Raw genomic sequence first — 27,791 nt, forward strand, 5'->3', positions numbered from 1 at the left:
TCCGGACTCTGCACCAAGAACTGGCGTGCTAAGGCACCAGCAAAACCGCCACGCCGGCCACAAGAGTCGCCCTGGCGACCCGTGGAGCTCCTCCACTGGGAATCTCGTGGTCCGTGAGCAACTAATATTCGTCTGAAAGTGTGGCGTCCTCTCGTTCTTTGCGCTTTCACTGGGAGGTACGTGCCCGAGCTGCTAATCATCAGCCATCTTGGATCTCTCCCCGAAAGTTCTTTTCTTTAAGGATGTTAAATATTGGTCCCCACTCTTTTCTGGCTTGTAGGGTTTCTGCTGAGAGATCTGCTGTAAGTCTGATAGGTTTCCCTTTATGGGTAACCTGACCTTTCTCTCTGGCTGCCCTTAGTATTTTCTCCTTCATTTCAACCCTAATAAATCTGGCAATTATGTGCCTTGGGGTTGGTCTTCTTGAAGAATATCTTTGTGGTGTTCTCTGTATTACCTGGAGTTGAATATTACCCTGCCTTGCCAGGTTGGGAAAGTTTTCCTGAATGATATCCTGAAGAGTATTTTCCAACTTGGATGCATTCTCTTCGTCACATTCAGGTACACCTATCAAACGTAAATTAGGTCTTTTCACATAGTCCCATATTTCCTGGAGACTTTGCTCATTCCTTTTCATCCTTTTTTCTCCATTCTTGTCTTCTCGTTTCATTTCACTGAGCTGGTCCTCGACTTCTGATATCCTTTCTTCTGCTTGATCAATTCGACTGTTTAAACTTGTGCATGCTTCGCGAAGTTCTCGTGTTGTGTTTTTCAGCTCCATCAATTCACTTATATTCTTCTCTAAATTGTCCATTCTCGTTAACATTTCGTCAAACCTTTTTTCAAGGTTCTTAGTTTCTTTGCATTGGGTTAGAACAAGTTCTTTTAATTCACAGAAGTTTCTTATCACCCACGTTTTGAAACCTGCTTCTGTTATTGGAACACCCGTGTAATCTATTAAGCCTTGTTCCGTTACTGATGAGGAATTGCGATCCCCTGTAGAGGGAGAGGCATTCTGATTTTGAGTATTCTCTGCCTTTTTAGGCTGGTTTCTTCCCTTCATTATATATTTATCCGTCTGTCGTCTTTGTAATTACCGACTTTCTAACTAGGTCTCTGAGCTGACGTCCAACTTGTTGATTCCCAGCGCCGAAATCTGAGCAATCCACTGCGCCGGCCAAAATAGAGGTGTTAAGATTGGTGGTGCTTTTCTGCCCGGGAATCTCCGGACTCTGCACCAAGAACTGGCGCACTAAGGTGCCAGCAAAACCGCCACGCCGGCCACAAGAGTCACCCTGGCGACACGTGGGTCTCCTCTGCTGGGAATCTCCTAGTCCGTGAGCAACAAATATTCGTCTGAAAGTGTGGCGTCCTCTGGTTCTCTGCACTTTCACTGGGAATTACGAGCCCGAGCTGCTAGTGATCAGCCATCTTGGATCTCTCTCCAAAATTAGGTAATTATATGAACAAGTGAGAATATCAACAAAGAAAATTATTTCTAAATCCAAACATTCTGGAGCTGAAAAATAGAGTAACTGAATGCGGGGAGGGGAAGTAGGAATCACTAGAGGGATTTAACAGCAGACTCAAACAAGCAGAGGAAAGAATCAGGAAACGAAGACAGAGCATTTGAAGTTATCAAGTCTGAAGAGCAGGCCAGACATGGTGGCTCATGCCTGTAATCCCAAAACTTTGGGAGGCCAAGATGGGAGGATTGCCTGAGCCTAGGAGTTCAAGAACAGCCTAGGGAACATGGTGAGACCCCCCATCTCTATAAAACTGAATTAAAATTTTAAAAGCCTGAAGAGAAAAGAAAGAAGGGACTAGCTTAAGAGATTTGACTACACCAAGCAGACCAATATAGGTATTACGGGAGTCCCAGAAGAGAAAAAGGGCAGACAGCTTAAAAAAGAAACACTTGGCTGGGCATGGTGGCTCACGCCTGTAATCCCAGCACTTTGGGAGGTGGAGGCAGGCGGATCACCATATCAGGAGATTTAGACCATCCTGGCCAACATGGTGAAACTCAGTCTCTACTAAAAATAAAAATAAAAAATTAGCTGGGCATGGTGGCACACACCTGTAGTCCCAGCTACTCGGGAGGCTGAGGCAGGAGAATTGCTTGAACCTATGAGGTTGAGACTGAAGTGAGCCAACATCGCGCCACTGCACTACAGCCTGGGCAACAGTGCAAGACTCCATCAAAAAAAAACAAACAAACAAAAAACAAACACTTATGTCCTGCAAAACTGTCCTTCAAAAACAAAGAAGTTCTCAGATTAAAAAAAAAGTCAAAGGAGTTTTACCATTAGATTTGCCCTACAGAAATACTAAAAGGAATCTTTCAAGTTGAAACAAAAGGACGCTAGTAATTCAAAGTCATGTGAAAATATAAAGTTCTCTGGCAAAGAATATCGAAGCTTGTATTAAAATTTGGTTTGTGCTAGGTACAGTGGCTCATGTCTGTAATCCCTGTACTTCAGGAGGCCCAGACAAGCAAAACACTTGAGGTCACGTGTTCAAGACCAGCCTGGCCAACATGGTGAAATCCCATCTCTACTGAAAATACAAAAATTAGCTGAGCATAGTGGGAAGCATCTGTAATTCAAGCTACTCGGGAGGCTGAGGCACAAGAATTGCTTAAACCCAGGAGACCAAAGTTGCAGTGAGCCAAGACTGCACCACTGCATTCCAGCTTGGGTGACAGAGTGAGACTCTGTCTCCTTAAAAAAAAAAAAAAGAAAGAAATTGGTTTGTAAATTCACTTTTAATTTTTTTAATAGGATTTAAAAGACAAAAGCATAAGAAATAACTACAGGTCCATGTTAATGGATTCATAATATATAAAGACATAATGTGTGATATCAGTAACAGGAGGAAGAGGGTAGTGTTGTAAAGGAGTTTTTATATGCAATTGAAGTTTTTATCAGTTTAAAATAAATTGTTTTAACTTTAGCATATTTCATGTAATCCCCATGGTAACCACAAAGAAAATACTGAATATACACAAAAGGAAATAAGAAGGAAACTGAAACATACCACTATAAAATAAAAAAAAAAAGGAAAGAAATGAAGGACAAAGAAGCTATAACATACAGAAAACAAAATGGCAATACTGTGTCTTTATCAGTAATTACCTTAAATGTAAATGGATTAAACTCACCAACCAAAAGACAATGACAGAATGGATTAAAAACCTGGATCTAATTATATGCTGTTTACAAGAGACTCAATGTAGATCTAAGGACACACAAGTTGAAAGTAAAAGAGTAGAAAGAGATGTCCCACACATATAGCAACCAGAAGAGAACAGTGTTAGCTACACTAAATCAGACAAAATAGACCAAGTCTACAATGTTACAAGAGACAAAATAACAACATTCTATAATGATAAAAGATTAATTCACCAATAAAATCTAGCAATTATAAATACATATGCACCAAACATCAGAGCTCTAAATATATGAAGCAAACACTGACACAATTGAAGGGAGAAGCAGACAGCTCTACAGTAACAGTAGAAGACTTCAATAGTCCACTTTCAGTAACAGATCAAACGATTACATAGAAGGACTATAAGAAAATATAAGACTTGAACAACACTATACATCAACTGGACTTAACACTCCATCTAACAAAAGAATACACATTTTTCCCTAGTGCACATGGAACATTCTCCAAGACAAACTGTATGTTAGGTCACAAAGTAAGTATTAACAAATTTTAAAAGACTGTAAATCATACAAAGTATCTTTTCTGATTACAATGGCATGAAACCAGAAATCAAAAGCCAAAGGAAAAGAGGAAAATCCACAAATATGTTTAAGTAAAACTGACTCTAACCACCAATGGATTAAAAAATAAATCCCAAGGAAATTTCAAAAGAAAGATTTTATCAACCTAACTTTACTTAAGAACTGGAAAAAGTGGAATTAAACCCAAATGTAGCTGAAGAAGTAAATAATATTGGAGATAAACAAAATACGACTATGGAAAATAGAAAAAAAAATAAAAGCCAACAGTTCTTTGAAAAGATCAAATCAACAAACCTTTAGTCAGACCAACAGAAAAATAACCATCAAATAAATAAACAGAGGGAACATTACAACTGATTTTACAGATCTAAAAAGGACTGAGAATGCTATGAACAATTATATCTAAACAAACTGGATGACCTAGATATAACAGATACATTCCTAGAAATACACAACTCAAAAAAAAATTGGGGAGTAGCGGGTGGACAGGGTCTCCCTCTGTGGCCCAGGCTGGAGCCCGCCCAGTGGTGCAGTCACTGCTCACTGCAGCCTTGACCTCCCAGGCTCAGGTGATCCTCCCAGCTCAACCTCCCAAGTAACCATCACATTCATGTTATTTTTTGTATTTTTTTTTTGTAGAGGGGGTTTCACCATGCTGCCCAGGCTGGTCTCAAACTCCTAGGCTCAAGCAATTCACCTGCTTCAGCCTGCCAAAGTGCTGGTATTACAGGCATGATGACCTATACACCCAGTCTTGAAATACAACCTAACAAAGACTGGATCAGGGAAAAAAAAAACAACAAAACAGGTAATCTAAAGGTCTATAACTAGTAGAAATTTTTAATTAGTAGTCAAACACCTCCCAACAAAGAGTCTAAGACCACATGGTGAATCCTACCAAACTTCTTTGAGACAGGGTCTCATACTCTCTTATCCAGGATGGAGTACAGTGGTGTGATCATAGCTTACTGTAGCCTCAAACTCCTGTGCTCAAGTGAACCTCCTGTGTCAGCCTCTCAAGTAACTGAGACTACAGGCATTAACTACCACACCCAACATATTTATTCATTTATGTATTTTTTTTTGGTAGAGATAGGGTCTAACATCTGGCAAGAGAGCCTCCTTCCTCAGCTTCCCAAAGTGCTGGGATTATAGGCATGAGCCAGTATGCCCAGCCCTCTATCAAATCAGCACCAATCCTTCTCAAGCTTTTCCAAAAACAATGAGGAAAAGGGAACATTTCCACATTCATTCTATAAGGTCAGCTATCCTGATACCAAAGACAAACACACAAGAAAACTATGGGCCAAATCTTTGAACACAGACGCAAAAATCCTCGACAAAACACAAGCAAACCAGATTTGACAGCACATTAGAAGAATCATATACCATGATTAAGTGGGATTTATCCCTAGGATGCAAGGACAGTTTAACATATGCAAATCAATAGATGTGATACACCACACTGACAGAATGAAGGATTAAAAAACACATGATCGAGGTTGCATCCAAGATGGCCGGTTAGGAGGAACTCGGGATTGCAGCTCTGAGAGAAAGCGCAGAGGGACTGCAGGAAAGTTCACACGGAAGCTGGGCGGAGCCCACAGCAGCTCAGCAAAACCTCTGCAGGCTGAGTGTGACTAGGCTGCCACCTTGTGGGCAGGGAAAACGATAGCAGCACAGTGGAAAATCATAAAGCCCTAACTCCCTGGGACAGAACACCTGGGTGGAAGAAAAGGGGGTTTATGAGTTCTGCTGCTGCAGACTTAAAATTACTAAAATCAGAAAGACAGCAACTACAAAGTCGACAGGTGGATAAATCGACAAAGATGGGAAGAAACCAGCGCAAAAAGGGGGAAAACACCCGAAACCAGAACACCTCTCCTCCTACAAGGGATCACAACCCCTCACCAGCAAGGGAACAAGATTGGATGGAGAATGAGTGTGATGAAATGACAGAATCAGCTTTCAGAAAGTGGATAATAAGAAACTTCCGTGAGCTAAAATAACATGTTCTAACCCAATGCAAAGAAACCAAGAAACTTGAAAAAAGACTTGACGAAATGTTAATGAGAATGGACAACTTAGAGAGGAATGTGAGTGAATTGATGGAGCTGAAAAACACAACACGAGAACTTCACGAAGCATGCACAAGTTTCAACAGCCAAATTGACCAAGCAGGAGAAAGGATATCAGAGGTCGAATATCAACTCAATGAAATAAAACGAGAAGGCAAAATTAGAGAAAACAGGGTAAAAAGGAATGAACAAAGTCAACAAGAAATATGGGACTATGTGAAAAGACCTAATCTATGTTTGATAGGTGTACCTGAATGTGACGAAGAGAATGCATCCAAGCTGGAAAATACTCTTCAGGATATCATCCCGGAAAACTTCCCCAACCTAGCAAGGCAGGCCAATATTCAAGTCCAGGAAATACAGAGAACACCACAAAGATATTCCTCTAGAAGAGAAACCCCAAGGCACATAATCGTCAGATTCACCAGGGTTGAAATGAAGGAGAAAATACTAAGGGCAGCCAGAGAGAAAGGTCAGGTTACCCACACAGGGAAGCCCATCAGACTCACAGCAGATCTCTCAGCAGAAACCCTACAAGCCAGAAGAGAGTGGGGGCCGATATTCAACATCCTTAAAGAAAAGAACTTTCAACCCAGAATTTCATATCCAGCCAAACTAAGCTTCATAAGTGAAGGAAAAATAAAATCCTTTGTGAACAAGCAAGTACTCAGAGATTTCATCACCACCAGACCGGCTTCACAAGAGCTCCTGAAGGAGGCACTACACATAGAAAAGAACAACCAGTAGCAGCCACTCCAAAAACACATGAAATGGTAAAGAGCATCAACACAATGAAGAATCTGCATCAACCAATGGGCAAAACAATCAGCTAGCATCAAAATGACAGGATCAAATTCACACATAACAATATTAACCCTAAATGTAAATGGACTAAATGCTACAATCAAAAGACACAAACTGGCAAATTGGATAAAAAGCCAAAACCCATCAGTGTGCTGTATCCAGGAAACCCATCTCACATGCAAGGATACACAAAGGCTCAAAATAAAGGGATGGAGGAAGATTTACCAAGCAAATGGAGAGCAAAAAAAAGCAGGAGTTGCAATTCTCATCTCTGATAAAATAGACTTTAAAGCAACAAAGGTCGAAAGAGACAAAGAAGGACATTACATAATGGTAAAAGGATCAATGCAACAAGAAGAGCTAACAATCCTAAATATATATGCACCTAATACAGGAGCACCCAGATACATAAGGCAAGTTCTTAAAGACTTACAAAGAGATTTAGACTCCCACACAATAATAGTGGGAGACTTCAACACACCATTGTCAATATTAGACAGATCAACGAGACAGAAAATTAACAAGGATATCCAGGACTTGAACTCAGACCTGGAACAAGCAAACCTAATAGACATTTACAGAACTCTCCACCCAAAATCCACAGAATATACATTCTTCTCAGCACCACATCACACCTACTCTAAAATTGACCACATAATTGGAAGTAAATCACTCCTCAGCAAATGCAAAAGAACAGAAACCATAACAAACAGTCTCTCAGACCACAGTGCAATCAAGTTAGAACTCAGAATTCAGAAACCAACCCAGAACCGCACAGCTTCATGGAAAATGAACAACTTTCTCCTGAATGTTGACTGGATAAACAATGAAATGAAGGCAGAAATAAAGATGTTCTTCGAAACCAACGAGAACAAAGACACCACATACCAGAATCTCTGGGACACATTTAAAGCAGTCTCTAGAGGAAAATATATAGCAATAAGTGCCCACATGAGAAGAAAGGAGAGATCTAAAATTGACACCCTATCGTCAAAATTGAAAGAGCTAGAGGAGCAAGATCAAAAAAAACTCAAAACCTAGCAGAAGACAAGAAATAACTAAGATCAAAGCAGAATTGAAGGAGATAGAGACACAAAAAACCCTACAAAAAAAAATCAATAAATCCAGGAGCTGGTTTTTTGCAAAGATCAACAAGATAGACCACTAGCCAGATTAATAAAAAAGAAAAGAGAGAGTAACCAAATAGATGCAATAAAAAATGATAAAGGGGATATCACCACAGATTCCACAGAAATTCAAACCATCATCAGAGATTATTACAAGCAACTCTATGCACATAAACTAGAAAACCGGGAAGAAATGGATAAATTCCTGGACAGTTGCCTCCTCCCAAGCCTAAACCAGGAAGAAGTTGAAATCCTGAATAGACCAATAACAAGGGCTGAAGTCGAGGCAGCAATTAAGAGCCTACCACCCAAAAAAAGCCCAGGTTCAGATGGGTTCACAGCCGAATTCTACCAAACATACAAAGAGGAACTGGTACCATTCCTTCTGAAACTATTACAAATAATCCAAAAAGAAGGAATCCTTCCCAAATCATTTTATGAGACCAACATCATCCTAATACCAAAACCTGGCAGAGACTCAACAAGAAGAGAAAACTACAGGCCAATATCCATGATGAACATAGATGCAAAAATCTTCAATAAAATACTGGCAAGCCGATTACAAGAGCACATCAAAAAGCTTATCCATCATGATCAAGTAGGATTCATCCTGGGGATGCAAGGCTGGTTCAATATATGCAAGTCTATAAATGTAATTCACCACATAAACAGAACCAAAGACAAAAACCACATGATTATCTCAATTGATGCAGAGAAGGCCTTTGACAAAATTCAACAGCCCTTCATGCTAAAAACTCCCAATAAACTAGGTATCAACGGAACGTATCACAAAATAATAAAAGCTATTTATGACAAACCGACAGCCAATATCATACTGAATGGGCAAAAACTGGAAGCATTCCCTTTGAAATCGGGCACTAGACAAGGATGCCCTCTCTCACCACTCCTATTCAATATAGTACTGGAAGTTCTAGCCAGAGCAATCAGGCAAAAAAAAAGAAATAAAGGGTATTCAATTAGGAAAGGAGGAAGTCAAATTGTCTCTATTTGCAGATGACATGATTGTATATCTACAAGACCCCATCATCTCAGCCGAAAATCTCCTGAAACTGATAAGCAACTTCAGCAAAGTCTCAGGATACAAAATCAATGTGCAAAAATCACAAGCATTCCTATACACCAATAACAGACTTAAAGAGAGCCAAATCAAGAACGAACTGCCATTCACAATTGCTACAAAGAGAATAAAATACCTAGGAATACAACTAACAAGGAATGTAAAGGACCTCTTCAAGGAGAACTACAAACCACTGCTCAACGAAATAAGAGAGGACACAAACAGATGGAGAAACATTCCATGTTCATGGTTAGGAAGAATCAATATCGTGAAAATGGCCATACTGCCCAAAGTAATTTACAGATTCAACGCTATCCCCATCAAGCTACCAATGACCTTCTTCACAGAACTGGAAAAAACCACCTTAAACTTCATATGGAACCAAAAGAGAGCCCGCATAGCCAAGTCAATTCTAAGCAAAAAGAACAAAGTGGGAGGCATCACACTACCGGACTTCAAACTCTACTACAAGGCTACAGTAATCAAAACAGCATGGTACTGGTACCAAAACAGAGATATAGACCAATGGAACAGAACAGAGGCCTTGGAGGCAACACAACATAGCTACAACCATCCGATCTTTGACAAACCTGATAAAAACAAGCAATGGGGAAAGGATTCCCTGTTCAATAAGTGGTGTTGGGAAAACTGGCTAGCCATATGCAGAAAGCAGAAACTGGACCCCTTCCTGACACCTTACACTAAAATTGACTCCAGATGGATTAAAGACTTAAACATAAGACCTAATACCATAAAAACCCTAGAAGGAAACCTAGGCAAAACCATTCAGGACATAGGCGTAGGCAAGGACTTTATGACCAAAACACCAAAAGCATTGGCAACAAAAGCCAAAATAGACAAATGGGACCTAACCAAACTCCACAGCTTTTGCACGGCAAAAGAAACAGTCAATAGAGTGAATCGGCAACCAACAGAATGGGAAAAAATTTTTGCAGCCTACCCATCTGACAAAGGGCTGATATCCAGAATTTACCACGAACTAAAACAGATTTACAAGAAAAAAAACAAACAAGCCCATTCAAAACTGGGTGAAGGATATGAACAGGTACTTTACAAAAGAAGACATACATCAGGCCAACAAGCATATGAAAAACTGCTCATCATTACTGGTCATTAGAGAAATGCAAATCAAAACTACATTGAGATACCATCTCACGCCAGTTAGAATGGCGATCATTAAAAAATCTGGAGACAACAGATGCTAGAGAGGATGTGGAGAAATAGGAACACTTTTACACTGTTGGTGGGAGTGTAAATTAGTTCAACCATTGTGGAAGACAGTGTGGTGATTCCTCAAGGACCTAGAAATAGAAATTCCATTTGACCCAGCAATCCCATTACTGGGCATATATCCAAAGGATTATAAATCGTTCTACTATAAGGACACATGCACACGAATGTTCACTGCAGCACAGTTTACAATAGCAAAGACCTGAAACCAACCCAAATGCCCATGGATGATAGACTGGACAGGAAAAATGTGGCACATATACACCATGGAATATTATGCAGCCATCAAAAACGATGTGTTCGTGTCCTCTGTAGGGACATGGATAAACCTGGAAACCATCATTCTCAGCAAACTGACCCAAGAACACAAAATCAAACATCGCATGTTCTCACTCATAGATGGGTACTGAACAATGGGAACACATGGACACAGGGAGTGGAGCACTATACATTGGGGTCTGTTGGGGGGGAGTGGGGGGGACAGTGGGGGGTGGGGAGTTGGGGGGAGATAGCCTGGGGAGAAATGCCAGATATGGGTGAAGGGAAGGAAGGCAGCAAATCACACTGCCACGTGTGCACCTATGCAACAACCTTGCATTTTTTTCACATGTACCCTAAAACCTAAAATGCAATTAAAAAAAAAAAAATGAGAAACAAGACAGGGTATTAAAAAAAAAAAAAGATCATCTCAAAAAATGCAGAAAAAGTATTTAACAAAATTCAACATCGTTTCATGATCAAAACTATCAACAGAAGGAATGTACTTCAACCTAATAAAAGCCAAAAAGGACAAGCTAATATACTGAACAAGGAAAACGTGAAAGCTTTTCCTCTAAGATCTAAAAGCAGAAGGATGCCCACTCTTGCCACTTCTACTCAGTGTAGTACTGGAAGTCCTAGCCAGAGCAATGAGACAAGAAGGAATAAGCAGCATCCAAAAAGGGAAGAAGTAAAACTGTTTACAGACCGCATAATCTTACCTGCAGCAAATCCTAAAGAGTTCACACAAAAAATTGTCAGAATAAACAAATTCTGCTAAGTTGGAGGATACAAAATTAGCTCTTTCTATACAATAACAATGAATATTATACAGGAAATTAAGAAATACTATTCATAATGGCATCAAAAATAATACTTAGGAATGCATTTAACCAGGAATATGAAAGACTTCAAGAGTGACCTAGATGAAATAAATTTCTATACACTGCTAAAAGAAATTAGCAAATCTTAAACATGCAATCCCCATGGTAACCACAAAGAAAATACAGAAAAGGAAATAAGAAGGTAACTGAAACATGTCACTATAAAATGAAAGAAATGTGTGTCCTTAGACACAGTTTTGATTATAGTAGTCTTTTATCCAAGGTGTTATGTTTCAAGACCCCTCCAGTGCATTCCTGAAACCATGGATGGTACTAAACCCTATACATGTTTTTTTCATATATACACATAACTATGATAAAGCTTAATTCATAAATTAGGCAGAGTAAGAGATTAGCAACACTAAAAGAAATTAAAGATGCAAAATATTGCTAAAAAAAATTAAAGATACAAAGAGGAAAGACATCCTGCATTCATGGATTGGAATATTTAATATTGTTAAGATGCCCATACTACCAAAAGCAATCTACAGATTTAAAGCAATCCCTATCAAAATCCCAATGGTGTTTTTTACAGAAATAGAAAAACAGAAATAGAAAAATCCATCCTAAAATTCACAGACTCTTAAGGAACCCCAAATAGCTAAAACGCTTTTGGGGTGGGGGGTAAGAGGGTAGAGAACAAAGCTGGAGGACTCACACTTCCTGATTTCAAAGCATACTATAAAGCTACAGTGTAGCAGCCATCCCTTATTTGTGGTTTAACCTTCTACTGTTTCAGTTACTCACAGTCAACTGTGGTTCAAAAACAGGTGAGTCAAGTACATCAAGATACTGAGAGACCACATTCACCTTTTACTACTATACACTATAATTGTTCTATTTTGTTATTGCTAATCTCTTACTATGCCTAATTTATGAGTTAAACATCATCAAAGGTATGTGTATATATAGGAAAATATATATAGTTTGGTACTATCTGTGGTTTCAAGAATCCACTGGAGGGATCTTGAAACATAACATCTTGGATAAAAGGTGACTACTGTAATCAAAACAGTGTGGTACTGACATGAAGACAGACATACAGATTACTGAAATAGCCCAGAAATAAACCCTCACATTTAGAGTCATGATTTCACCAAGGTGCCAAGACCATTCCATGGAAGAGGACAATCTTAACAAATGATTTTGGGAAAACTGGATACCACATGTAAAAGAATACCATTGGATCTTTATACCCTAGAAAAAAATTCAAGTGAATCAATGATATAAACATAAGAGCCGGGGATGCAAGGCTGGTTCAACATACGCAAGTCTATAAACGTAATTCACCACATAAACAGAATCAAAGACAAAAACCACACAATCATCTCAATCGACGCAGAGAAGGCCTTTGACAAAATTCAACAGCCCTTTATGTTAAAAACCCTCAATAAACTAGGTATTGATGGAACGTATCTCAAAATAATAAAAGCTATTTATGACAAACCGACAGCCAATATCGTACTGAATGGGAAAAAACTAGAAGCATTCCCTTTGAAATCTGGCACTAGACAAGGATGCCCTCTCTCACCACTCCTATTCAATATAGTACTGGAAGTTCTAGCAGAGCAATCAGGCAAGAAAAAGAAATAAAGGGTATTCAAATAGGAAAGGAGGAAGTCAAATTATCTCTATTTACAGACGACATGATTGTATATCTACAAGACCCCATCGTCTCAGCCCAAAATCTCCTGAAACTGATAAGCAACTTCAGCAAAGTCTCAGGATACAAAATCAATGTGCAAAAATCACAAGCATTCCTATACACCAATAACAGACTTAAAGAGAGCCAAATCAAGAACGAAATGCCATTCACAATTGCTACAAAGAGAATAAAATACCTAGGAATACAACTAACAAGGAACGTAAGGGACCTCTTCAAGAACTACAAACCACTCCTCAACGAAATAAGAGAGGACACAAACAGGTGGAGAAACATTCCATGTTCACGGTTAGGAAGAATCAATATTGCGAAAAAGGCCATACTGCCCAAAGTAATTTACAGATTCGACGCTATCCCCATCAAGCTACCAATGACCTTCACAGAACTCAAAAAAACTACCTTAAACTTCATATGGAACCAAAAGAGAGCCCGCGTAGCCAAGTCAATTCTAAGCAAAAAGAACAAAGTGGGAGGCATCACACTACCGGACTTCAAACTATACTACAAGGCTACAGTAATCAAAACAGCATGGTACTGGTACCAAAACAGAGATATAGACCAATGGAACAGAACAGAGACCTCGGAGGCAACACAACATATCTACAACCATCCGATCTTTGACAAACCTGACAAAAACAAGCAATGGGGAAAGGATTCCCTGTTCAATAAGTAGTGTTGGGAAAACTGGCTAGCCATGTGCAGAAAGCAGAAACTGGACCCCTTCCTGACACCTTACACTAAAATTAACTCCAAATGGATTAAAGACTTAAACGTAAAACCTAACACTATAAAAACGCTAGAAGAAAATCTAGGCAAAACCATTCAGGACATAGGCGTAGGCAAGGACTTCATGACAAAACACCAAAAGTATTGACAACAAAAGCCAAAATAGACAAATGGGACCTGATCAAACTCCACAGCTTCTGCATGGCAAAAGAAACAGTCATTAGAGTGAATTGGCAACCAACAGAATGGGAAAAAATTTTTGCAGCCTACCCATCTGACAAAGGGCTGATATCCAGAATTTACCACGAACTAAAACAGATTTACAAGAAAAAAACAAGCCCATTCAAAAGTGGGCGAAGGATATGAACATATGAACAGACACTTTACGAAAGAAGCCATACATAAGGCCAACAAACATATGAAAAAATGCTCATCATCACTGGTCATTAGAGAAATATAAATCAAAACTACATTGAGATTACCATCTCACGCCAGTTAGAATGGCAATCATTAAAAAATCTGGAGACAACAGATGCTAGAGAGGATGTGGAGAAATAGGAACACTTTTACACTGTTGGTGGGAGTGTAAATTAGTTCAACCATTGTGGAAAACAGTGTGGCGATTCCTCAAGGACCTAGAAATAGAAATTCCATTTGACCCAGCAATCCCATTACTGGGTATATATCCAAAGGATTATAAATCGTTCTACTATAAGGACACATGCACACGAATGTTCAGTGCAGCACAGTTTACAATAGCAAAGACCTGGAACCAACCCAAATGCCCATCGATGATAGACTGGACAGGAAAAATGTGGCACATATACACCATGGAATACTATGCAGCCATCAAAAACGATGCGTTCGCGTCCTTTGTAGGGACATGGATGAACCTGGAAACCATCATTCTCAGCAAACTGACACAAGAACAGAAAATCAAACACCGCATGTTCTCACTCATAGGCGGGTGTTTAGCAATGAGAACACATGGACACAGAGAGGGGAGCACTACACACTGGGTGCGGGGGAATAGGGAAGGGGACAGCGGGGGGTGGGGAGTGGGGGAGAGATAACATGGGGAGAAATGCCAGATATAGGTGAAGTGGAGGAAGGCAGCAAATCACACTGCCACGTGTGTACCTATGCAACAATCTTGCATGTTCTTCACATGTACCCCAAAATCTAAAATACAATAAAAAAATAAATAAATAATAAACATAAGAGCTAAAACTATACAAGTCTTAGAAGAACATGTAAGAAAAACATGACACTGGATTTGGCAATGACATTGAATATGACACTAAAAGCACATAGAACAAAAGGAAAAGTAAATTCAACATCAAAATTTCTGTGCATCAAGGGACACAAAAGTGAAAAGCAACCTATGAAATGGAAGAAAATATTTACAAATCATGTATCTGATAAGGGGTTAATATCCAGGATATATACAGAACTACAACAACCAATAAACAAAAAACCAAATTCAAAAATGAACAGAACTGAATAAACATTTCTCCAAAGGTAACATAAATGGCCAATAAGCACACGAAAAAGATGCTCAACATCACAAATAATCAGGGAAATGCAATCAAAACCACAGTGAGATATCACCTCATACCTATTAGGATGGTTACTATCAAAAATACCAAAATTATGCCAGGCACAGTGGCTCACGCCTGTAATCCCAACACTTTGGGAGGCCAAGGTGGGTAGATTGCCTGAGCACAGGAATTCAAGACTGGACTGGGCAATATGGTAAAACCCTGTCTCTACTAAAAATACAGAAGTTAGCCAGGTGTGGTGGCACATGCCTATAGTTCCAGCTACTTGGGAGGCTGAAGCAGGAAGATTCCTTGAGCCTTGGGGGTTCAGGCTGCAGTGAGCCATGACAGCACTACATCACTCCAGCCTGGGTGACAGGACACCCTGTTTAAAAAACAAAAACAAACAACAAAAAAAAACAAAAAAAACTCTCTAAAAGAACTACTGGGTTAAAAGAAATTTTTTTAAAAATTATCAAGTGTTGGGGAGGATGGAAAGAAACAGGAAACTTGGTGAGCGGTTGTCAGGAGTGTAAAACGGTACAGCCATTATGGAAAATGGTACGGCAGTTTAAGAAATTAAAAATCATATGATCCAGCAATTCCACTTCTGAATATACCCCAAACGAATTGAAAACAAAGCCTTCAAGGAATATTTGTACACCTAGGTTCACAGCATCACTCACAACAATCAAAAAGAGGAAGCAATCCAAGCATATGTTGATGGATGAATGGGTAACAAAATGTGACACACCTAAAACAGATCATTCAGCTTTAAAAAGAAATTTGGACACATGCTATAACATGGATGAACCTTGAGGACATTATGCTAAATGAAATAAGCCAGTCACAAGAAAACAAATACTGTAGACTATTTATGAGATATCTGGAGTAGTCAAATTCTTAGAAAGTAACACAGCAGCTGCCAGGGTCTGAGTGAAGGTGAGAATGGGTTGCTTAATGAATACAAAGTTTTAATTCTGTAAGATGACGAGTTCTGGAGACTGGTTGCATAATGTGAATGCACTTAACACTATGAAACTGCACAATTAAAAATGGTTAAGATGGTAAATTTTATATTACAGCTGCTCCTTAACTTACCATCAGGTTACATTCTGATAAAGCCATTGTAAGTTTAAAATATCTTAAGTTGAAAATGCATTTAATACACCTAACCTACATAATAGCTTAGCCTTCCCTATCTTAAATGTTCTCAGAACACTTATGTTAGCCTACAGTTGGAGAAAATCATCTAACACAAAGCCTAGTATCTCACACAACACTACAGAGTACAGTATCAGTTGTTTACCCTTGTGATCATGTGTCTGCCTGGGTTTGGGAGCTGTGGTCATTGCTATTCCCCCACATCACAAAAGTATTGTGCCACTTACTGCTCATGTGGACAAAGATCAAAATTCAAAGTATGGTTTCTACCAAATGTGTATCACTTCCACACCATCATAAAGTCAAAAAATCTTAAGTCCAAACATTGTAAGTCAGAGACAGTCATCTGTATTTGCATTTTACCACAATCAGAACTTTTTATTTTTATAGCAACTTTGAATAACCGTATTACCTTTCTATTCCAAGATCACTTTATACTGCGAAAGATACCAGCCTTCTTCATCTCCTCAAAATCTTTCTCGGGACTGTAATTTTTGTAGAAATCTGCGTATGCCTTCTTTCTTGGTTCAGCCACACCAAACTAAAAGGCAACCATCCATTAGTTTATTTTTCAGATTATTAGAAATTAGATTCCAGATTATAGTATCTAAAGACAAGGTAGAGTACATATTTTTGTTCCTCCTTTAATTTAAGCCCTACATTTCCTAAGGGGTGGAGGTGGTGACAGGTAAAAGAATAAGAGAAAGTTATCTCATGGAAACTACACAGGAAGGGGAGCCCCCCCCACCCCCTTGCCTAGGGACAGGTTCTACCTTTTCCTGGTTGGGTTGTGTATGTATGTTTGGCAGGAAGTGAATGCAGACTAGCAGGGGCTGGAGGACAATAACCCAAAAGCTGAAAGGTATTAGAGATAAGCCTTCCCTCCAACAAAACCTAAATTCCCCACAGGTGAGACATGCTAAAATATCAGTTAAATTTAAGACAATATGAATTTCAAAAAAGCTTGAGACTAATTTGGTAATGATCTGCCTCTGAAAGGCAGAGTAAACTTTCTATCCAGCAAGAACAGTTCAAGTTGATTTACACTTCATCAACATACAAGCCCTAAGAGTAGGCACTGACCCAATTTACAAGTGAGAGAACAACTTGAGGATTACAACTGATCACTGAAAATAAGAAATTGCTAAATTTGCAAAGAAAAGAATGAGAAATAAGGTGTCTATTTTGTTTTGTTTGAGGTTTCTGTATACAAAGGGCAGGGGGGTTCAACAGAAAAGAACAAAGGATTGAAGACAACAATGGAGAGTTTAAGTGACTTAGCAAGAAGCACCAGGGCAGATGGCTCAAGCAGCATTCAAACCTATGTCTGTCATATAGCAAAGGTTTTATTTTCCACAAAACACTGCTTTGTGGATTTCAACATGCCACTGCACTACAGCCTGGGTGACACAGCAAGACTCCATCTAGGGTTGGGGGGTGCTAAAGCGCAAGTGCTGGGGGCCATCATTCCATGTACAGTTAATTTTATGTGTCAACTGGATTGAGCTAGAGAGCTATCAAAACATTATTCCTAGGTGTGTATGTGAGGGTGCTTCTTAAAGAAAAGGCAAAGGAGGGACAGTCTCTTTCTTGAGCTGTAATATCCATCTTTTGCCCTCTGGTATCTCTAGGACTTAACACCAGTAGCACCACCTGCCTCTCAGCTCTCTCCCCACCTTTGGAGTTATAACATCCGCTCCCCTGATTCTCACGCCTTCAGACTTGGACTGAATTACACCACTAGTTTCCTGGTTCTCCAGCTTATAGATGGCAGACAGAATTTCTTGAACTCCATAAATGCATGAACCAATTTCCATTCATATCTCAGACAGACAGGGAGAGAGATGAATGGAAATTGGTAGATTTCCATTGGTAGCTATCTAGATCTAGGTATCTCTATGTATCCTATTAGCTCTGTTTCTCTGGAAAACTAATACACTCCTGTGAGCATTTTATTAGAACTTCTTTTTATTAGAAAGCAACTGTGAGCATTTCATTAGCAAATATATATATATATTGATCATTTTAAACTAATAGGCTAAAAGCCAGGTGTGGTGGCTTACACCTGTAATCCCAGCACTTTGCGAGGCTGAAGTGAGCAGATCACCTGAGCCAATCACCTGAGCCCAAGAGTTTAGGACCAGCCTGGCAACAGAGAGAGACTCATCTTTAAAAAATTAATATTAAAAATACGTTCAGTTAGTGAACCGAAAAAAAGAAAGCAAAGTAATTTTATAACCTCATCTAAATTATTTTGTTACACTTTTAATGATTTTAAAGTCTGAAAAATCTGAACTTCAGTAAAAATACATATGAATTAACAATTCAGGTCTTCCAGATTATGAGTAACTTGAAAGCCATAAAATAATCTACACCTGACGATTAAGAGCAAGCCTAATTCATAACAGTAATTGGTAAACCTAGGGAAAAATTCCACATTTGGAGTAAATGCTCTTCACTTGACTCTTAAAAATCTAACCCACATTCAAGAGTTTAGGCTAACAGCAGACTAACTTGACCAAAAAGGATTTACTGAATGCTGCGTCATGTGAAGAATACAAAAGTTGACTGAAACTATGAAAATTGGCCAAAACCAGGAATTGAAATAAAGAAAAGCCAAGTCCTCAAAAGCATTTAATAACCTGGGTAGGGGAAATGAAGGAGGTGACATCTACTAAAAGAACAAAGGTGATTCCTGCCGTATTCTTTAATAACAATTTGGGTTCCTCAATGGTTTGGGAACCTTGGTTTCAATCAAACACTGATAGCTAACTATATACAAACACTGACTCACATGCCAAGTATTTTTTATTTTTCATCACAATAGACTGAGAGACAATGTGTCTGGCATGGTACCAGCTCTTAATAGAAAATACAGACCCTGAAGCAAATATTACTTAAAATATAATGCACCCAATGCCACACAAGTCTGGTACAAACTGCCTGAGAACCCAGGAGAGCACAACTAACACATCCAGTGGAACAGACTACGCATCACTCCACAGAAAAAAAACATTTGTGTGAGCCTTAAAAGACAAACAGGAATTTGCCAGACAGTGAGATTAAAGATAGTCCTGGAATATACATAAGCATGTGAGATATCAGAATTGGGTAACAGCAAATAGTTCTGAAGGGCTGTAGAGGTGGGTATGTTAGGAGTGATGGGGATGACGATGGAAAGGCAGAGGGGCAAATCAGAAAGGGTCTTAGAATCAAGAATATTAGCACTGGCCTTGTAGGTGTGTTGTTCACATCACCCACAACCCATTAGTAGGTCATGAAACCAATTTAGAAGGTTACAGCCTGCACTTTAAAAAATAGAATAAAAAGTATTAAGAGACCACATGTAAGTGTTGCAAATGGTTTCAGTTTATATGTAAATACACTTACAATCTACACATAAATCCATGTACCCGTTAAATCACAACACAAAAAATGTATTGCTTAATGTACATCAAAAATTTAAAAGGCCCTACACACTAGACACCGGGGAGCCTGATGACATACAGCTCTATTAGGGGGTTACCAGTTAAAAGTGGTGAGAATCCACACAAGACGTTGCAAAGGCCTGAACTTTAGTGACAACTGCGACTGAGTAAAGAAATGAGTGCCCTATCACATTTCTCTATACTTAGCCTTACTTCAGTCATCCAGCCGAGAGACAGGAGATAGCCAAGAGTCCTGGCAAAACCCCACCTTCAAGCCTAGAACAGCCTGAAGGCTGAAAGGACGGACTGTGCTTCCCAGATCCCAGGACCCTGAGAGAGAACTGCACATCTGCCCACCCTTTCAGGGTGGATTCTCTTCCAATAATGGCCACAGGCACACTGGAAGAATGGGGTGGAGGTAGAGGAAGTTGCTTCTTGTGCAGAGGGGAGGAGCCTAGTCTCTTGGGCTTCTGTGTGGTGGCCTGGTATTCAATCTGAGGTAAGGGCCTGTTAGCAGGACCCCCTCTCGCTTTGCTGAGTCTTTTTTCTTTTTTCCTTTCACCCAATAAATTCAGCCCTCCTCATCCTTCAATGTGTCCATGTGCCTAATTTCTCCTGGTCGTGACACAAGAACTCAGATTTAGCTAAACTGAAGAGCAAGAATTCTGTATCACATCCATCCCTTCTACAAACATATATGCCCACTATATATGTCAGGCAGCAGGAATCTCAAAGACTAAAAGATTTTCTGTGCTTGTCTCTTCAAAGAGTCTCAAAGCATAGGTCCACTTAGTGCTTTCACTCAGTGTTCCATCTCCTCTTTGCTCTCCCAGTTCTCCCTAACTTCTTTTTTTTTTTTTAAGACAAAGTCTGGCTCTGTCACCCAGCCTGGAGTGCAGTGGCACAATCTCAGCTCACTGCAACCTCCACCCCCCAATCTATTATTTTTGTTATTTTGAGACAGCGTCTCGCTCTGTCACCCAGGCTGGAGTGCAATGATGAGAACTTGGCTCACTGCAACCTCCCCGTCCTGGGTTCAAGCAACTCTCCTGCCTCAGAGCCTCCGAGTAGCCAGAATTACAGGCATCCGCCACCAGGTTCAGCTAATTTTTTTCTATTTTTAAGTAGAGACGGGGTTTCACCATGTTGGCCAGGCTGGTCTCAAACTCCTGCTGACCTCAGGTGATCCACCTGCCTCAGTCTCCCAATCACGCCTCACAGGCGTGAGCCACCACACCCGGCCTTGCCTCCCAATCTTGGCTGAATGACACCTCTGCCACCCAGACTCAAGCCAACCTCCCACCTCAGGCTCCCAAGTAGCTAGGGCACGTATTTTTGTATTTTTAGAAGAAATGCCCCCAGCTAATTTTTGTATTTTAGTAGAGAGTTTCACTATATTGCCCACTATATTTCACTATATTTTGAACTCGCGAACTCAAGCAATCTGTCCACCTTGGCCTCCCAAAGCACCAGGATTACAGGCATGAGCCACCAAGATTCAGCCCCTCTCCCTAACTTGCAAGGCTCAAATTCTACCTCCTCTATCATAGAGTATGATCCACAGTAACTGTGACCCACAACATCCCCCAAAACCATTCTTTCAGTTATGTTCTATCTTGCAATGTCTTCTTTTTCACCTCCCCACTGTAAGTTCTTTAAGAACAGAGATTTAGCCACACACCTTTTGTGTCCTCCAAAGCACTTGGTTCTCTACATTACCTAAAACTGTACTGATTTTTATATACTGCCTCTTATTCAACAGGTCTTTTTAAGAACTTATTTATGTGTCAGGCCCCAACAACAGGGTACCACAGTAAACAAAAGACATGGTATCTGCCTTAATGAGGCTCACAGCCCAGTATACAGTAAACAAAAATTAAGTACAGTAAGTTATAAAAACAAAGCTCTAAATTCTTTCATGGGATATTATGACAAGAGTGATAGACATATGTATCATCAAAAACATTTTCATGGAAAAAGTTGTAAATATGCAGGCTTTGATAAAAAATAAAGGGCATAATAAAATCCACATTAGGCAGTGTTAAAATGCAATTCTGTGACAATTATTCAAGGTGTCAAAGAGAACCATAATTGGCCCTCTATATCTGCAAGTTCCACACTCATGGATTCAGTCAATCAAGGACTGAAAATAGTTGTGGGGGAGGAATACAACAAAAAATACAAAATTTAAAATACAGTATAAACTACTGACATAGCATTTGCATTGCACTGGGCATTTTAAGTACTCTAGAAATGACTGAAAGCATCCTTAGGGCTCCTGAATCGATCCCCTGTGGATAGAGTGGCCGCTATGCTGCCTTCCCAGACCCTCTGCATACTAGCTTCTGTTATGGGTTGAATTGTGTTCGACCAAAGTTCATGTGTTTAAGTCCTCTCAGTACCTCAGAATCTAAATGTTTTTGGAAATAAGGGCTTTCAAGAGATAATTAAGTTAAAATGAGGTCTTTAAGGTGGGCCCTAATCCAATATGATTGATGTTCTTTTAAGAAATTCAGCAGGCCAGGTGCAGTGGCTCCCGCCCATAATCCCAGCTCTTTAGGATGCCAAGGCAGGTGTATCCCTTGAGCCCAGGAGTTCAGGACTGGCCAGGACAATGTGGCCGTCTCCGAAACCTCATCTCTACAAAAAAAAATATAAAAATTAGCCAGTTTTGATGTTGTGTACCTGTAGTCCCAGCTACCGTGTGACAGAGTAAGACCCTGTCTCAAAGAAAGAAAAAGGAAAGAAGGAAGGAAAGGAAAAGGAAAAGAAAAAGGAAGGAAGTTCAGCCACAGACATATGCCCATAGAGGACACTGAAGACAGAGAAAAGAGCCATCTGCAAGCCAACAGAGGCCTCAGAAGACATCAACCCTGCCAACAGATATCTAGCCTCCAGAACTGCAAGCACATTTCAAGACACCCAGTCCATGATTCTTTGTTATGGCGTTCCTAGCAAACTAACACAGCTTCATTTAAAGATGGAGTCCAAGCTATAGTTCCTGTCACACTGAGGTGAGTGCAGAAAGGGTTAGAAGGAAACACATTACAAGGAGGGTTTCTTTTAAAGATTTTTCAACCAAAAACACGTACTTTATGATCTTAGACACAAAGCAGAAAACAAACATACATACCTTATAGAGAGCTGCAACCCCCAGGGATACCAGGAATGCTCCAACCATATGAATTCGCAGACGCCTGGCCAGAAGGCCACGCATCTGAGGTTTTGCCAAAACTTCAGAAGCCATGGTAGTTACTGTCCTTGATACGTACGCCAACCTTAAGAGATTCAGAAAACATGATTAAGTACAGAGTTTATTTAAGCCACAAACTTGGCAATGGCCACCTGGAAGCATTGATTGGAGTTGCCCTGAATATACACTCTTGATTAGCAGCAGTTACAAATAAAAATGTTTTTCTTTTTTAGGCAGAAACAGGGTCTATGTTCCCCAGGCTGGTCTTAAACTCCTGGCCTCAAGTGATCAACCTAACTTGTCCTCCCAAAGTGCTGGGATTCCGACCTACAAGTGGGTTAAGAAAAAATTAGAGGCAATTCCTAAATTGTTTACCATTAATTTACAGTAAAATAACATAAGCTATTGACTACACGTTGTCCTTTGTGTCACAAATTCAGGAATAAGATTTGGGTTGAGACATGGGTGAGGGGCGTGACTGAAGTCCAACTCAGGTCTCTGGGCCTGCATACCTCATGTAGCTGTCACTACTCTGAGTTTTCCTTTCTCGGGTAAAATGAAAGAAAACCTCAGAAGAGAATAAGATATCAAAGAAACTCTCATGCATAGAGCATTTTACTACCCAGAGAGACACTGAATGACAGTGGACGGATTCCTCCCACAAAGCCTAAGCTGTCTCTGGGCTTAGCGTGCTTCATCTCCTATTTACTAACTACCATAAATAGACGCGACTAACTGTGGCACACTAGTAATGGGCAAGCAAAGGCAACCAAAATCCATCCCAACAACAGAAAAAATAAGCAGTAGTTCCGTATTAATTACCCATTTACGGAACATTTACTGTTCTAAAAATTTTCCGTCCATTCCTTAAACCTTCGCGACAACCCAGTCAGATCACAAGGCAGGTGTTTTCCACGGTCACACGGTATACCATTAAAACTTGGCCGGGAACGCAGCAATTGCCTTGAGGGCCTAAATTCCCTAACTGCTCCTTTGCCCAGCCTCATCTGGGGGCCTAAAGACCCCCGCATGCGGCCGTCCCCGAAGGCATTCAACTGACGCGGCTCGGGGTAGGATGGGAAGCCATGAGGCGAGGGAGGTTGCAGAAGCCCATACTTTCCCTCCTGCGACAGGTACGGTGACCCTCCTCCAGCTTCCCAGCTCTAACTCAAAATGCTGCCAACACAGCGAGCGACGCTGCCAGCTGCTTTGCCTACATGGACCCTTGCGCCACACGACCAGCTACAGAAACCTCCCCCAACCCTTTTTTTTTTTTTAAACCAGAGAAACGCCTGGGCCAGATAAGTCAAACGACCTCACCAAGGTCACACTGGTTGGGAAAAAAGGTAGCGGGTACCGGCCCCGGGCCAGCTCACTCCAAAGCCCACTGGTTCCTCGAGGTTCCCGCAGCCCACCCGGCTTCTGTGGGGCCGTCGCAGCCCACCCGGTTCCCGTGGTCCGCCCGCCGCCCTTCTGAGGCCGCAGCGGAAGCGTGAGGGAGTAGATGGAGGAGAGGCCCAAAGCTTCACCACGGCCAAGACACAAGAGTCACGACTAAACTCCGAGGCAGACAGAAAGCGGGAGGCGGCCGCTGTGACAACGCGAAGTGGGAGGGACGCAAAAGCGACCCGGACTCACCTCAACACCAACGTCCTTCCAGGCTGATGGAAAAATGGACGGCTCTCCACCGCGCGCAGGCGCAGAAAAAGTGCGCAGCGAGAACCCCGGCGACGGTAGCCAAAGGAGTTCAAAAGACCTCTAGCGCGCTCACCGCAGGTGACAGCCGAAGTTCATTTTCGTGGTCCGTTTCTTCCCTGTGTGACCTTGCAAAACGGGCTCGACTTCTTTATTTATCGACCTCTTTATCTTCTTAATAAATTGAAGATATTAATCGTACTCATACACAGAGTCCCAAACCATGTGCAGAAACCGACATTTTAATTATAACTAACCTTATGCGAATAACCGTTTGGCTTGACTTCTAGGAGCTCAGAGCCCAGATGAGACAGACAAACAGATTAATACCGATCCCATGCGATGGGCACTACCGCAGAGACGTGACCCAGCTCCTGCAGAAGCAATTCTCTACCTGGCAAAGCTGAGGATGTTTTGATGGAGGGACGGTATTTGTGTGGGGTTCTTAGCAAGTGTTTTGAAGGAAGGCAACCAGAAGTTCGTGGAAAGTGTTGTAAAAGGGCGAGGCTCTTGTGCCTTAATGATGCTGGGCTGTTTCTATTGAAATAACCTGAATTTGAAAAGCATTAAGTCAACCCATCAAGCCCTGTGGAAGATATCTGGGACACAACAGATGCATGATATTGACTCAATATATAGATTGAGTACCTACTACGTGCCAGGTTCTGCTAAACAAGAGGACAGGTCTCCAGGGAGTCTCATTCTTGTCAGAAGGTCTTTGTCCTGAACTTGTTAATAAACACTACTGATTTCACACTAGAGAGTGAAACCTTTCAGCCACACAGAAAGGTGCTAATTGAGGCTCAGAAGTAGGTTTGGACTTTACCAACAGTTTTTCAGATCTCTTATCAAGGATCTACCCAGCTGAAAATCTTTGCATGGAATTTGTCCACAGAGTAATTGTTTCTACTCTCTTTCCATCCCCACCCTGACCATTGGCCCAAAGAAGAAGTGGTGAACTTCAGGGTTCACAGGGATTAGTGTATGTGAAACCATCAGGGAAAACTTCAGACAAGACATGAAAAGAAGGAAGCAGAGCTGAGTTTCAGTCTAATGGAAAGGCTGGAAAACTGGAGAATTGAAGAGACAACATGGGCTGGAAGAACATGGTAAAGACAGACATACTCAGGGCACAGAGCCTGCCCTGAGTGAAATACTGAGTGCTTGTTCTGTGCTTCCCTAGCTGTCCAGTGAACCCATGGTGAATGACCGAGGGTGACATATGAATAAAACCTGAATGATAGGGGTGAAGAGAGACACTCTACATATAGATTCTGTTCTAGAGCTGAACAGACCTGGATTTGAGACCCAGCTCATCAACTTCTAGCTAGCAAATTTCTTAGACTTCTGGGGGTAGGTTTGCATAGGCTGCCTACCACAGCACACTGGGAAATGTCCTGGCTCCTCCATCACTATCCTGCTCTGAACGTGCTTTTTAGATGAGCTGACCTCTCGCTGGTGCTGCAGCCTTTCACGTTGTGAAAAGTATATACAACACCTGGAAAGGCAAATTACAATGCCAAGAGCTAAAAGGAATGAAATGGACCCTGAAGCAAATTAGGTAGTTGTTGAGAACTGTTAAGTTGTTTAGAAATGTTAAGTTTATGAATATTGAGAAATGCTGAGTGTATAATAGAATATATTGTTTGCTAGGAAGAATGATGGCAAGGAAAACCTAGCCGAGCCCCCGACCCCAAGTAGAAAACTACTTGGGGCATTCCAAAGTGGCACGACAATATGTAATATCATACACCGGTTAAAACAATTCTTTAAGATATCTGACCCTGCTTCCGTGGCTCCCTCCTGGATAATACTTTTTAGTTTGTGTGTGATCAGTGGTAAGTGGGTACCAGCTGCCTATTTGGCATATTTTATGTTATGAGAAAATACCAAACATCTGTTTGTTGATAATAATGACCTGTTCAGAGAGAATAAATGAGTGGGTCAGAGTCTGCTCGAGGCCTTCAGCCCGGAATGCTGTCAGGCTCTGAGGCGCTCAGCTTGGAAGGCTGCTGGCCCCTAGGATAGTCCCACTTTGTTGTTCTATCTGGATGTCTGCCTCTCAATTCCTTCAGCACCATGTGCGTGGGGGCAGGGAGGGTCTCTATGACCGAGCTGGTCTCGGTAGGCAGTAGTGAAAAACTTTTTTTTTCTTTTGTTTGTGATGGAGTCTTGCTCTGTTGCCCAGGCTGAGTGCAATGGCATGATCTCGGCTCGCTGCAACCTCCACCTCCCAGGTTCAAGCGATTCTCCTGCCTCATCCTCCCAAGTAGCTGGGACTATAGGCGTGTGCCACCACACCTGGCTAATTTTTGTATTTTTAGTAGAAACAGGGTTTCACTATGTTAGCCAAGATGGATGGTCTCGATCTCTTGACCTCGTGATCTGCCCGCCTCAGCCTCCCAGAGTGCTGGGATTACAGACATGAGCCACTGTGCCAGGCCAAGAGTGGACAAACTTTCAATCCTTTCAACCATAGTATACAGTATCAATGGAAAGGGCCATAAATAATTTTACAGATTAAGAAAATGTGACGTTAAAAGTTAAAAAGCAACAACAAAACAACCTCTACCTGAGGTAAAACGGCAGCAGCTGCAGTATCTGACAAACCTCAGAGGTAGATCCGACTCTTTCACATATATTTCCACTTTCAAATTTAATAAATAACAGTGTTGAATCGGAGTTAGAGCCTAGAGTTAAGAAATGACAGGCTGGGCATGGTGGCTTACACCCGTAATCCCAACACTTTGGAAGGCCAAGGTGGAAGGATAGCTTGAAGCCAGGAGTTCAAGGCCAGCCTAGGCAATATAGTGAGACCCTGTCTCTACCAAAAAAAATTTTTTTTTAAATTAGCCTGGTGTGGTGGCTCACACCACTAGTCCCAACTACTCAGGAGGCTGAGGTGGGAGGATCACTTAAGCCCAGGAATTCAAGACTGCAGTGAGTGAGCTACACTGTACTCCAGCCTAGGCAACAGAGCAAAACCCTGTCTCTAAAAGGGAGAGAGGGAGAGAGAGGAGGGAAAGATTTTTTCTCTTTACTATTATTCATTATTACCAAGAAAATCTAGGATTTCAGTGATGCAGCCCAATAATGTAACTCAAGTTCGAGTTTCTACTCTGCCTTTCCACTGATTAATAAAAGAT

The 27,791-nt window shown here is 40.9% G+C and overlaps 1 protein-coding gene across 1 annotated transcript in view; it reads right to left on the reverse strand.

The window, feature by feature from the left end:
- Positions 1–24,691, reverse strand: part of LOC105719661 (cytochrome c oxidase subunit 6C) — a 30,534-nt gene extending 5,843 nt beyond the window's left edge. The window contains exons 1-3 of the mRNA XM_012455824.2: positions 24,589–24,691; positions 22,891–23,035; positions 16,742–16,870 (exon numbers count right to left, since the gene is read on the reverse strand). Coding sequence (XP_012311247.1) covers positions 16,757–16,870; positions 22,891–23,004 — 228 coding nt within the window. The 5' untranslated portion in view covers positions 23,005–23,035; positions 24,589–24,691 and the 3' untranslated portion in view covers positions 16,742–16,756. The remainder of the gene's footprint in view (positions 1–16,741; positions 16,871–22,890; positions 23,036–24,588) is intronic.
- Between the last annotated feature and the right edge of the window lie 3,100 nt (positions 24,692–27,791).

Source organism: Aotus nancymaae, unplaced genomic scaffold (assembly GCF_030222135.1).
Source record: "Aotus nancymaae isolate 86718 unplaced genomic scaffold, 86718_ANA_hifiasm-v0.15.2.pri h1tg000036l, whole genome shotgun sequence".
Classification (NCBI taxonomy): Eukaryota; Metazoa; Chordata; class Mammalia; order Primates; family Aotidae; genus Aotus; species Aotus nancymaae.